At 35.2% G+C, this 14,685-nt stretch overlaps 1 protein-coding gene across 2 annotated transcripts in view; it reads right to left on the bottom strand.

Moving 5' to 3' along the window:
- Nucleotides 1–14,685, bottom strand: part of LOC122797053 (polyamine-modulated factor 1-binding protein 1-like) — a 2,450,839-nt gene that overhangs the window by 1,678,583 nt on the left and 757,571 nt on the right. For both annotated transcript variants that reach the window (XM_044065829.1, XM_044065830.1), the window contains exon 12: nt 3,026–3,109. In XM_044065829.1, the coding sequence (XP_043921764.1) occupies nt 3,026–3,109 (84 nt within the window). The remainder of the gene's footprint in view (nt 1–3,025; nt 3,110–14,685) is intronic.

Here is a 14,685-nt window from a genome sequence, read left to right as displayed (position 1 = left end):
AGAGAATCTCAGATGGGATTTTCTATATCCATCATAGGAAACACATATCAAGACATGTCAGTTCTTTGTGCAGCTAATGAAAAAAATACAAAAAAGAGCCACAATTAATAAAAATGTGAACATATACACATTACAACATATATTCTTTCATTAAATAACCAGGAATAAAAACTAATAAAGTTAAAATATAGCCACAATCATAAATATCAAAAGAAATATCTGCCATATCACACACGATGTAAAAAGTATGCAAACCCATATAGCAAGCAAAATAAAAGGGGGGTGGAGATTGGGATGCTGTCTGGCATTAGGTATTCTAATATTTGAGGGCCCACTGTTACAGTAACTCGTACAGCTGTATTAATTATATTAGAATGGGCACCTGCTACTGGACGATGCATTAGTAACACTACGGCCATAACTAGGGGGTAAGGTGTGGTGAAGGTGGTGGCTGCTCCGAGCACAGGTTGTTAATGGGTGCAGCTAGCAGTTGCACATACGGCAGGCGTGCAGTACCAACATATGCCACAGGTGATATCCCAGCTTCTGTAATGAATATCAATGCTGCATTTGGTGCTCAGCAGACACAACAGAAGACCAAGTCACTGCTCTGATTAACACTTGTACAGACTACAAAGCAGTGCACCTTATCAATGGGCATCTAGCTGTCTGATAGACAATACTAATAAAATCCACATGGACTAGGTTTCTGTAGCTAGTGCAAGTCCATCCATTCCCTGAACAAAGATGACCAACTGCCTCATCTTCCAAAAATTTGTTTTATCTACGTATGTCTGTCTGCATGTATGTATTTATTTAACTTTTGTTGACTGGATTAGTCCAAGTTGCATTCATAATGACTAGGGAAAATTTGGCCAGTACAATCGGGAGAACTTCCCTGGATGTTATAAGAATATGACAAATGAAGATGCAAGGAGGACTGATATGAAAATGTTTGAAGTTTAGGGGTATTACAAAATGAAAAGTTAAAACAGAAGAGATGTTGTTTAATATAAAAAGCGGGTGTTGTCAGATGTTATAAATAAGTTTCAAAAATGATAGCAGAAAAAAAAAGTGAGGAAGATAAAACAGATACGAAAATACAGACATTATAAAAATGAAAATTCCTTCCTTTGGTAAATAAATGAAAATGGAAATATGTAAGTAATAAGCAATATAAACAAGACTATAAATGTGTAAAAAAAAATAAAAGACTATTCTTTTTTCTAAGTGCCAAGGAATCTTTCATAGCCACCTGAGCTTCCACCAACCCAGCCAGGTGGGACCTCATTTTAAAATCTTATGTGACGGATGGCACATTCAGTAGTTCAGCACCACTTAAAGCTGAGCAGCAATGCCTGCAACAGAAAATGAATCCAGTCTCGTGGTATGGGAACAGAACCCACTGCCTTCAAGCAAAGTGTACTGGCTACTAAGGGTCTTCAGGTAAAACAAGATGTGATGGCGTATGCCCAGGAAAGGAAGGGGTCCCTACCCCCCGCACCCATTTCTGCCCTTGAAAAGAAAAGGAGACTGAAATAACATTCGTTATCGACTTTTGTGTGATGCTGTAAGATACAACACTGTCTGCTTGTCTCTGAATTGGAAAACAGTGCTGCTCAGTTCTGGTTCTATCAACAAATTAATTATGTTCTGCATGAACTACAATTACTTGCCCTCCTTAAAGCTGGTTGTGGAAAGCGAGAGAGCAGGTGTTCCCAAGTGGTACACCAGACAACTACCACCTAACAGAAAGTTCTATGGTGACTCACTGCTGAGCTGTTGAGTGACTGCCTTGCAGTTAAGTTTCAGTGGAAATACGCAAAATATTCTCAACAGTGGGAAAAAAAAAACGTCTCCCAAATGTGGTGGATATTCTTGACTACTTATAGATGTTGATGTCTCAGGGCAGCACAGCAGTGCTGCAATAAGCGTTGTTGACTCACACTAAGAGGTGCTCTGGTTCGATTCTCAGCTGGGGTGCCTTCTGTGCAAAGTGTGCATGTCCTCCCTGCGGATGTGTGGGTTTCATCTGGGTGCTACGGCTTCCTCTCACATTCCAAAGGTATGCATCTGGAGCATTTTTCCCCACGCCTCTGCTGAAAATGAACTCTGTCCCAGTCAGACTTTCGTGGTAAATAAATGTTAAATAATTAACTAAATAAATCTATTTCTTTGTTAACATATTTATGCATCTATACCTATCTATATATAGTGGAAGATCAAATCAACTGAGACAATTAGTCTTCAGTTAATTATATGCAAACAGAATTAAATGCAGGTTCCTCTAAGTAAGATCAAAGTTTTGTGGTTTAGCAAAACCACAAAGTACGTTAACTCAGTTTTAAACTCTGTCTTATACTGCTGGGATACCATCTCTGTTGGTATCTCTCTCTCTGGATTCCACAGCCAGGAGCAATTTCTTGTTTCTCTTTCCAGGCCTTCATTTGCTGTGGATGATTCTCTCTTTCAAAGCCTCTACTCTGGACACTAAATCGCCTTTAAAACACAGCAAATACTTTCTCGTTGGGATTCTTTCACTCTTCCTTTTATATTACATTTACTAGTTCATTAAAATGCTTCCTTTAATACATCCAGGTATCTTTCTATTCTTTTAAAAAAAGCATATAGGACTTAAAGAAAAATACTTATTTAAAGAAACACCATGCTGTTTACAATGAACTCTGTGTAACACTGATGCATTTTATTTATGACATTGCCACAGACATTATTTACACAACATTTGTTGGGTCACCTGTATTCTTCCAAATTATAAAACCACCCTTACTATGCTACAATCTATATGTGGTCTTACAACAAATACTCCAGACCTTCTCTCCTTCTGCCACTCAGTAATCCACCACATTTGTTGCAAACATACTTTACATGCACTCTCAGTACCAACGGATTGCGTCAATGTATAAGCTAGTACAGCTGAGTATAGTCTCACTAAAAAGAATATTCAAATGTAATAAGAAATCATGGTAGCATCCTTATGCCAGGGTAAGAGAAGTAGTAAACTCACCTCTTCCTGTGAACCACATAGCTCTTCTTGTGCAGTTTTTAGATCAGTCTTCAGCTGGATAATTATTTGATCTCTGTTGCTCACCTACAGATAAGAAAGTAGAAAAGAAATTGCATACAAGCATACACAGACAGGCAGACAAACACACAAAGCTGTTCACGTGTAAATAAAAAGACATTGTTCATCTGCATATAGGAAGAAAATTAGGTGCAACCACCCACATGTAAATCAATAATTGCAAAACAATCATAACTTTTTAATAGCTTGTGCAAAGGTCACAAGATCAGTTCATAAACCCACCCTCCCCCAAACTCCATGATTAAACTCATATGTGGTAGTTCAAACACATTCTGCTTCTATAACACCCTGCACAGCAAGTCTACATGGGTTACTTAAAACCCTTGAGCAAGTCATGGGCTGAGCTAGATGCCGCCAGTATTCATCTGTTTCTCTAGTCAAGTGCATTACTAGACCAGTCTTCTATGGTGATCATTCAGACTTCCTTTTCCTGCACCAAAGGTAACAATTTTATGGTCACTAAACTGTTAGCATATTCTGAAAGATCTTGTGTCTTAAGACTGGGGAGTGATCTTTCAGTTCTATGATGTCAAACAGTTCTTGGTTTTCTTCTCAATCGCACTATCTACTTGTAACTGCCTGTACCTTGAAGAAAAAAAAAAGTTCTGCTTGATAGGGGCACAGGAAACTAATTTTCTTGGGTGGCGAAAGCCAGGGTACATTTCTGGCTAGGCTTGTATAGGCCCTAGGGCCAATAGCCTAGTACCTACTTATGAACCCATGAACCCTTGAACAAGATATTTGTAAGGCACCACTACCGAATGACAATTCCAAAAGACGTCTGGCAGAAGATGGTACATATATATACAACCTAGACTGTTTTAAGATCTCCAAACCAAGTGTAAAAAGCACAATTATAAATATTAACACATTTTTTGTGTCAGTCTTTCGGCTTTTCCCGGTTAGGGGTCGCCACAGTGGAACTCCGGTCCGCTAATCATTGGCAGTAGATTTTTTCGTGCTGGCTTGCCGGGCCTAACACACAACCTTCAACGAAGGAACGCCCATTCATGCATGTCGACACACAGAAGACGCTCTAACTGAGAATCGAACGTGCAACGTCTAACTGTGAGGCGACGTCAGTATAACTCAAAAATAACTACCTGAAAAAAAGCAGTTCCCATTTATTTAACACTAAACAACTTGATCAGTGCTGGTCAGACACAAGTTCAACTAGGAATAGAGAATGACTCTTCTTAAATCTTTTTGGCTAGGTTTGATTTAATACCACGGTACATGAGATAATGCTTTCATAACAATTAATCATTCCCATAGGTACAGAATTCAGGGGCATGTTTATAAGTAAGTCAGAGTGCAGTCTGCCACCCAAATACAAATGCCAAGGGAATACACATTTTCTTCTAATTACGCTGATTTGAGTAGCTTCTGCCAGTAAACAGCCTGCCCTATGAGAAAATTATATTTCTTGATTGTAATGCTCACCCTGCTTTCCTGCTTGAGTATAGTGTTGTATTTTTATTTAAAGCTCTCTGAAGAAGAAAACACAGATTGTCTCTCTTTGGCTGACTCAATGATAGGAGAATAAGTTAATTCTTCTGAACTGTGAGATGAGCAGGAGAATAGTATTTTTATTTAACAGAAATAAAATATTCAAAATTTTCCTGAGGAAGCTGACTTGCACAGATTTTGCCACATAATAGAATGTGGTGTAAAAAATGTCTTGCTTTGCAAGGCTCATATGGTCTTCTTGTTCCACTGCAGTGAGATACGTTACTGCAGTACATCACATTTCAGAAGTTATTTTCCCTTGAATTAAAAATGATATGGTTGGGAAGAAAATAAAACTTGTATGTTTTTTGTGTTTCAAAGAAACAAGACAAGCTTAATTACTTGTGAACAGTAGCAGACTAGTATTTTTATTTTAGAGGTTTCCTTAAGAAATTTGACATCAACACCTCTACTAATAGCTTGCTTTTTTATACCAAGTGCATGATGTAATGCTTTCATGGCAAATATCATTCTTCTCAAATATTTTTATTGAATTTTCAAAAAGATCTATTATTCCATATCTATATAATATTTACTCATATTTATACAGGTTACCAAATAACTTTATCAAACATAATAAAACAAAACTGTTTACACGGGTGTGTAGTTTAACAAGCATGACTAACATCTTTAAAATCAAGATTCAGCTCAATCAGTTTTTGCCATGAGATGCAATAAAAGAAAATACACCACTCCACAGCCAGAGGCATAAAACGGAACAAATTTAATGAAGTAGAGAGGCGCTTTCACACGGAAAAACATGCTTCATCAGATCACAACATAAACCAGTGCACCATACACTATTTAAATAAAAAAGCCAGTACAATAATCAACATACAACCAATGAGCAGCAGCAAACAATTATGCAATTACATTCAAACTTAAAACAAAGAGGGTAAAACTTCATCCATTGTTTTATTTAAAAAGACCACGTCCTTTTAAAACAGGTTTAATGGAAGTTCTTCCATTAATACCTGGAAACTTTTCAGCTTGCAATCGAATAATCCACCAAAGCTCACGTGTTTCTGTGTAATTCTTAAGATCACCCCCTCTTACACTGGGTCTCACCAATTCTACCACCCTAAATCCAAAGACATGTTCCGCACCATGTTCAAAACAATGTTTCACTAGTGCATTGTGCAAGTCTTGTCTGTTAATACTATATAGATGTTCCCTAATACGCTCCATAAGGGATCGATTTGTCTTCCCTATATAGAAACAGCTGCAATTCCTGCAACTAGCCAAATAAATCAATTCCTTACTTCCACAATTAGCTTGTACTCTAATGTAATATCTGATCTTAGTGGCTGGATGGACAAAACCACATGAAATATCTATACTACTGCAAAAACCACAACCCATACACATAGTCGTTCCAACCTGCCTATCTCCATTGTCTCCAACTATTATAGATTTATTCTTATAACTGTCGTTTGAGATTTTTTCCTGTTCTTAAAGACAAAATGGGGTCTATCTCCCACCACCTCTTTCAAACTATCATCTAGGTGCAGAATAGACCAATTGTCTCTTACTATATGCAGAACGCTGTTAACATCACTGGTATAGTATAAAGAGAGAAACACATCTCTATTAGTGCCTACAGGTCCTTCTATATCAGAGCTAGCATCCCTTCGAAGAGGATAGTTGTTAGAATAAAAAGGGCGGGCTCTGTTCCTTCTCTCTAAAAAACCCTCATTCAGTCCTATATCAACCTCACGTCTATTATACCCCCTAGACAAGAATTCTTCCTTCAATTTTTTCATGTCTCTATTTGGCTAGTTGCAGGAAGTGCAGCTGTTTCTATATAGGGAAGACAAATAGATCCCTTATGGAGTGTATTAGGGAACATCTATATAGTATTAACAGACAAAACTTAATGCACTAGCGAAACATTGTTTTGAACATGGTGTGGAACATGTCTTTGGATTTAGGGTGGTAGAATTGGTGAGACCCAGTGTAAGAGGGGGTGATCTTAAGAATTACACAGAAACAAGTGAGCTTTGGTGGATTATTCGATTGCAAGCTGAAAAGTTTCCAGGTATTAATGGAAGAACTTCCATTAAACCTGTTTTAAAAGGACAGGATCTTTTTAAATAAAACAATGAATTAAGTTTTACCCTCTTTATTTTAAGTTTGAATGTAATTGCATAACTGTTTGCTGCTGCTCATTGGTTGTATGTTGATTATTGTACTGGCTTTTTTATTTAAATAGTGTATGGTACACTGATTTATGTTGTGATCTGATGAAGCATGTATTTCCGTGTGAAAGTGCTTATCTACTTCATTAAATTTGTTCCGTTTTATGTCTCTGGCTGTGGAGTGGTGTATTTTCTTTTATCTTGGATTACTTGTTTGCTGCTATACACCGCTTGTCCTGGGAAGAGTTATTTTGTTCATAAGAGATGCAATAATGTTATCCTTTCTGCTCCTTTTCTGATGGTGTTTAGTTGTGTGTGTGATATTTATTTATTTTATTTTATATTTGTTGACCAGGATAGTCCATCTGGGTGTGAGCCCATTTTCAGTGGAGGCTCGGGGAGAAAAGCTCCAATAAAACAAGAACAACATTGACAGGTACAGGGTCGGTTTTACATAGAACTTAACAGAAATATTTAGAGACAACAAAGAAAGTACAATATACAATAGGTACTTTAGTGAAAAGGGGAAAGTTATTACAATAAATTAAAGTTGTATATAGCTATTTTTTTTGCGGGAAGGGGACCATATCATTTGCATATACTTTAATACATGTACATATGTATACCCTTACAAAAGAAACAGAATTATCAAATTATACTACTATTGTGGGTAGCTGATAGGGGTTGTTAATGAGTGGGGTATATGTGGAGACTATAAAATGTAGGGGATGAAATTTGAAGTGGGCTTACGTGGTATTAGCCTGGCTTGGTGCAATACAATGCTTCTGTATTCTTTAAATGTAGGAAAAGTCTCACTTTTCCAGTTTGTTCTTATGATTGTATGGGCAATGGCTAAAAATGCCCATAGGAGTCAGGTTTTGGTTTTAGGAACACAGTCAGGCACAGAAGCATTAAATAAACTCAATGATTTAGACAACTAAAATGCATTATTAAAGACTGTAAGAAATAATTTTCTCCCAATATGTTTTAAGCAGTTGACAGTCATAGAACATATGCTGCCAATCTGCTTTCAATTTTATTTTATGCCTCCAGCATCCAATATCTTGATTAAACATTAGTTCCATTTTATGTGGTGTTATATAACATCTATAAATAAATTTCCATGTGAATAGTTTCCATTGTAAAGAAAGAGCTGTTTGTTTTGCAGAGGCAAGTATTAACATTTTATCAGAGTCAGTAGGGAATTTGTTATTGATAGTTTTAGAATAGTCCCCAAATTTTTCTTCATGATATAATTTCTTATTATTTTATGTATATTTGATAAGTGACGTTGTATATATTCTCTAGTTTAGGCATATTTTGTTTAATTGTTGTCTGCACTGATTCTAATCTGCTTACACTATATTGTCTTAGATCTTAAATTATTAGCCACAAATTAATGTCTAGGTTGAATTTACTTGTTACTTGCCTAATGTTAGAACTTTCCCAGATTCTAACAATTGGTGCCAGTAAATCAATTCATTTTTTTAAGAATTTTGATTACGTGTACATCAAAAGTATCGATATTGTTCAATGTACATGCAATAGGGTGCAATAAGAATGACCAAGCTTTTGTGTCTGGCTTTTTATTTAAAATAATATGCATGTTATGAACTTGGAACCTATATGTTTACGTTTATTTTCTGTTATGTATTCTTTCATCATCCAAAGAAAATTATTCAATACTATTTCTGTATATTGTGGTGACAGTGTAAAATCTGATTTTGACCATATTCTTTCACTCAACTGCTTCCACTTGGCTGTGTAAGATGTGTTAATCCATAATGATATTGTCTTTATGATAGAGGACAATTCATATATTTCTATATCCAGAAGACTAATTCCTCCTGTTTCCCACTCATTTAAATGACAATTAATTGCTATTCTAGGTTTATTAGGATGCCATAAAGTTTAGCATTGTTCTACTGAACTGTTTTATACAAGACTTAAAGGGGGGGGGGAGAAAAGGCTTGTGTATAATATAATAATTTTGAGAAAATAATAATTTTAATTATATAAAGTCTGTCTTCCATTAAAAAAATGCATTCCATTTCTGTATAAGATTTTAATTTAATATATTGATGTAATTTACTGAGATTGTTTTGTCTAGGTCATTTGCTATTGTAACTCTTACATAATTAATTTTATTATTAGCTGCTAAATATTTGAAACATTCTTTGTCTAAAACTTTCTTGTTAGAGTTTACAAGTGAAATCCTTGTCTTGCTTTCATTAAATTTAAGGCCTGACAGCCTCTGAAACTGCTCAATTGAATTTAATAATGCTTTTAGTGAGTTATCTTTATCATTTAAGGTTAACAAAATATCATCTGCAAACAGCTGTTCATCTATTTCTAGACTATTATTTGACTGTATGCCACAAATATTTTCATTCATCCTAATACTGCTTGCAAATGGTTCTATGACCATAGAAAACAACAAAGGAGACAAGGGGCATCCCTGTTTAATGACTTTAGTGATTTTGATAGGCTTAGAAAAGCATGAACTTGCCTTTATGAATGCTAAAGATTTTTCATAAAGACATTTAATTAGTAGTGCAAATTTTTGTGAGAAACCATATTCTTCTAAAACCAGCCATAAATAACTCCAGTGAACTGAATCAAAGGCATTGTTTATGTCTAGCATTACCAAAGTCATATTATTCTTTGTAAGGTTAATATAATCAATTAAAGTTAAGATTCTCCTTACATTATCATAAGTGTTTTTGTCTTTTATAAAACCAGTTTGATCATCAATTAGTAATGGAAGTAACTTTTTAATTCTAGCTGCATGTATTGCCATGAACATCTTGTAATCTACATTCAGTAAAGATATATCCCTATATGATGAACATTCACTTGCATTTTTATCTGGTTTAAAAATTGAAGGTCTTACTGTGTATTTCCACAAAGGAGGAATGTTCCTGCCATATTTTACTAAAGTGAACATTTTATAGTAGTGTTAAGTGCATCCTTACTTAGTATTTGAACATTTTTGGTATGATATTATTTATACCAGGCGCTTTATTTACCTTTAAATTATTAATTTGGGATTTAAGTTCAGTCATTGTGATTTGGTTAACTATTAACTTTACATGATCATCTAATAATTCAGTTTTGATACGTTTCCTAAAGAAGTCTTTTAATATGTTTTGTGGTTCTATTTTTTCACGTTGCGCATTTTGTTTATGAAAATAGAATTTAAAAGCTTCTAGTATCCTATCTAAGTCTGATATTTTCCTCAGTGTCTGGAATATACATTTCCTTTATCTGATTTGCTTTTATTATTTTTTTGGTTCGCTATTCTTTTTTGATTTCTAGGGTTCACTGAGTAGGTATATAACTTAATTTTCTCTAGATTGGTCATTGTCTTGTGATGTAGTATCTCTACGTATTTTTTATTTATTTGCTCAAGCTCACTTTAAGTGTTTTTTCCCTTTCTGAATATCCAATTTTAACTTATCAATTTTTGTTTGTAAGTCTAACATGTCTTTGTTCCATTGTTTTTCTTATTATTAAACCATGCTAAAACTTTATCATACAAGTATGACTTCAATGAGTCCTATACATATACCTCAGATACATCTTCGGTGAGATTTATGTCTAAAAAGTTCTATATCTAACATAAAATTCCTTAAAATATTTTAGATTCGTTATGTATGATGGCATTCTGGTTATATGTATTCTTTGTTTTGTATTCAGGTCTAAAAGTAATTACATTATGGTCTGACAACAGACATGCAGTTACTTAGACTTTATCTAGTTTTACAGATAGATCTCTTGATATGTATACTCTGTCTATTCTTGATTGTGTGCAGTGTCTGTGGGAATAATATGTGGAAAAGTAATGAATTTAGATCAGCATAGTTATTAATGTCTACAATATTAAAAGTGTCAATGAAATCAGATAGTACCTTTGACGTTGCTATTTGACGTTGCAATTTTCTGTGTGATTTTTGTATCAGTGTCACAATCATTCACTATACAGTTAAAGTCTCCTGCTTTTATTACATTTCCTTTGGAGTGGTGAATAATGTCTTCCAAGTGCTGCTTTGCTACTTTTGACACCTAGTCCAAGTATCCAGTAGATATTTTTTAGTGTATATATCTTCCCATTTAATGATGATATCACTACACAAAACATCCGTGATGTATTATGATAAGTGCTAATGATTTGAGGCATTAAGATTGAATTTTTCCATAACACTGCTACTCCCCTCCTTTTATGTTTATAACGGGAACTTACTAAAACTGTATAGTTATTTGTATTAATCTTATTCATGTCTTCTTGCACAAAGTTCGTCTCCTGTCGAAAAATTATTTGTGCATTGAGCATTCTCAAATATTTCCCCTTTTAAAATTATTGTTTAAATGATTTATATTAATAGAAATACATTTCATAGTTAAGTTGCTACTCAGAGAAATATTAGCCATGTGTGAAGATCTTTACCACAGCAGGAATAAATTTGACTGGGTGAAATTACTTTTTCCATCTATTATGACAAAGTAATTATTCTTCCTAGACACTCAATTTAAAGACTTTGAACAATAAAACATTAACAAATGAAATATAAAAAAAAGTCCAAACCTCCCATGGGGAAACAAACCCCACCCCTGAATAGCTTAGCCATTCAAGTGTACCCTCTAAGTCCTCTTCGAAGAGTAATTTCTTAGTCTATCTAATCATATTTACTTTGGCAGAAAAAAGTTTATTATGACTTTTAACCTTTAAATATAATATACTTTTCTTTACTAATATACATGATTAATTACTGAGAAATATTTCAAGCATAGTCATAAAAGAAAACTAATAAATTTGTTTAATAGTATATTACTTTACACACAGAACCTTTAGAAGTGACATTCTGTTTATATTCTTATATATTTAGTCATTCTTTATGCTTTTCCAAAAATGCATGACAAACTTTTCTTTCAATTAATTGAAGCCAGTGTAACTGTACTGCCAGTATTACAATGTAAGATATTATCATCTACTTTACATCATTCTTCTTCTTTAATGTATTATTCATTATATCCATGTCAGTTAAAGAGTATATTCGTGAGTTATTTCACCTTCTTCAAACTTTCAAACTTGTGTGAAATAATTTAACTTACTACTTTTAAAGTTTACAGTTATGCACTTTTAACTAAAAGAAGGTAATATCCCTTTAAGAAGCCAAGAAACTCAAACGGCTCATGCTTGACTTTTAACCCCTGTAGTCGCTTCATATCTGAGCTGTTTGGTTTTGTTTTAAGCTATTCACATGTTCACAAAAGGCTTCTAAAATTTCCAAGGGATTAAAACTGAGAAAGTTAATCTTTAGAGCATGTAGTGATGTGTTTTAACTCGTGGCCTCGGCGGGAAGCCGAGGAACACGTAAACAGTTTTAATGCTTTCAAATGCATTGCAATCTTTCTGAAACATTAACAGCTTTCCCCTTCACTACATGGTTGTCAATGTAGCCCAGAGAAACTCTGTATACATAAAAAAAGAGTTTACTGTGTAGAAAATGAGTTTTAAGTCTGCTCTATATTATTAAAAGCTTGCTTTTACACATTAAATATATTTCATTAATCAAAGCAGTTCAAATCATTTAACAGCCACACTAACATATTAGTAAAACAAGTTTTTAACACTTTTTTTTTTAAACATCTTTTCAATACTGCTGTGCTAAATCAATACACCTTTAGGTCTCTATACCAATATTATATTAAAGAGTGTGCAGTGGGATATGTCTTATAAACAAAGCTTCATTCTTTTTTGTCACTTTCTTATCCTTTTATGACATTAAATAAAGCTTAATATCTGAACAGAAACTATATATAAATATAATTACATAATGTATTGTAATGTTGTTGAAGACATATAAAACTGTCACAAGCATTTTTCAGGCTTTATCAAAAAGTCAAATCTGTAATAACAGAGTACAACAATAAAAATAAAAGGTGTTTACCTTATTTCCTTTTGGAATTGTATTCCTTTGAATGAAAGGCTTCAATTTATTACTAATTTAAGATAGTCTTGTAGGTTATCCTATAGAACTTTATGTATACGGTATGAGGAGAATACTGTACATACAGAAAAAAATATACTCAAACATTCCATCTGCGTTGTCTGCTTCAGTCTTCATCAAACCTGCGGGTCTCGGTTCCAGTCTTGGAACTAACTTGGCCATGAGCAAGCTAAGTATTTCAAGCTAGAGCTCCTCCCACCAGCTCCTGCCTTGCTCCTCTCAAATACCTCAGATGGAGTTTGCTGTCAATTTACCCAGACGAGGGAAAAAAACATACTTAAAACAATAAAGGTTAAAAGAATGCTCAGGAGCTTAAAACAGGAACAAAGGTTCCCAGTATTATCCATCATGTCCCTTCAGATATAAGGAAGGAGGGAGGGAAGGTTGATGAAGACTGAAGCAGACCACACAGATGGAACGTTATGGTGAGCACATATCTTCTTCATCTGATGTTGTCAGTCTTCATCAGACCTGTGGGACAGAGTCCCTAGCTACATAGATGTGGGTGGCCTCATTGAAGAACATTCCGGAGTACTACAGTGCCAAAAGCAGCCCTATTCCTGGAGACAATATCAACTTTGTAATGTGAAATAAAGGTGTGAAAACTCACCCATGAAACAGCTGCACAAATATCATCTAAGGAAACTCTGGACCAAAAGGCCTGTGACATGGCTATGGATCTCGTGGAATGAGCTCTTGACTGGTTTAGGTAAATGAACACTGTTCAACAAATAAACATGAGAAATACAATCCCTTAACCACTGAGCAATAGTAGCTTTGACAACAGCTTTCCCTTTTTTGGGAATCTGAGAAAGCCACAAAGAGTTGATCAGATTTTCTGAAAGATTTTGTCCTATCCAGGTGGGAGTGCAATTGTCTATGAAAGTCTAAGAGGTACAACATATATTCACCCTTATTCTGAAAATGTGGGGAAACACAGGGAGGTTAATGCATTGACTGATGGTATTTACTGAGGCAACCTTTCGTAAGAAAGAAGGACTAGTAAGTAAAGTAACTCTGTCTTTACAGAAAGCAAGATAGGGGGGTTTGGAAGACTATGCTTGAAGCCTCTGAGATGGTTTTGGCAGAGGTAATTGCTACTAACAAGGCTGTTTTCCAGGACAAATATTTTAACTCTGGCTTTGTAGTGGGTTCAAAGGGAGGCAAGGTCAGAGCTTGGAGAACCCAACTTGAGATAACACAAAGGAGTAGGATCTGTGATAGGGGGTTGAAGAAGGAACATACCCTTGAGAAAAGCTTTGTAAAGCCTATAGGAAGCTAAAGATGCAGTAGTTTCCCCAACATGAAAATTCGAAATGGCTACTAACTGAATTTTAACAGTAAAAAACTAGCCCCCAAATGAAACAGTCCAGCTAAGAAGTCCAAGACTACCAAAATGTGTGCCGTAAGTGGATTAGTTGTGATGCTGCTAGGCCGATATGGAAAAGCTTTTCTACTTACTTTTATAAATCTTCCTGGTAGAAGACTTATGGGAGGAAATCAGAATCTTTTTTACTGGGGAAAAAAGCCTGGATAGTCTAGCCATCATCAGAATTAGAGAAACTATACGGTTAGTTTCAAGTTGGAAAGATCTGGATGGAGTTGCCCTGAGGGGTGAAAAAGAAGGTCTGGACGAGGTTCCAGTGTCCACGGAGGGCAAATTAGATGACACCACAGGAAGGTGAACCAAACATGTTGAAGCCAACAGAGGGCAATGAGGATCACTTTGCTCTTCAACCTGCATGCCTTCTGAACTTCTGAAGAAATTTGGGAATTAGCGAAAGAGGAGGGAATGCATAAAGTAGACTGGGAGGCCAAGCATGAACTAGAGCAGTAGTGTCCAACCCGTGGCTCGTGGGCCGCATGCAGCCCTTAGAGCTCTTCTATGCGGCCCACGACCTATACCTGCAAGTTTACTATATGC

This window comes from Protopterus annectens, chromosome 3.part0 (assembly GCF_019279795.1).
Source record: "Protopterus annectens isolate FY-2018-M chromosome 3.part0, PAN1.0, whole genome shotgun sequence".
In the NCBI taxonomy this organism is placed as follows: Eukaryota; Metazoa; Chordata; order Ceratodontiformes; family Protopteridae; genus Protopterus; species Protopterus annectens.
The sequence above is the reverse complement of the archived record's forward strand: the minus strand, read 5'-3'. Positions and strand labels throughout refer to the sequence as shown.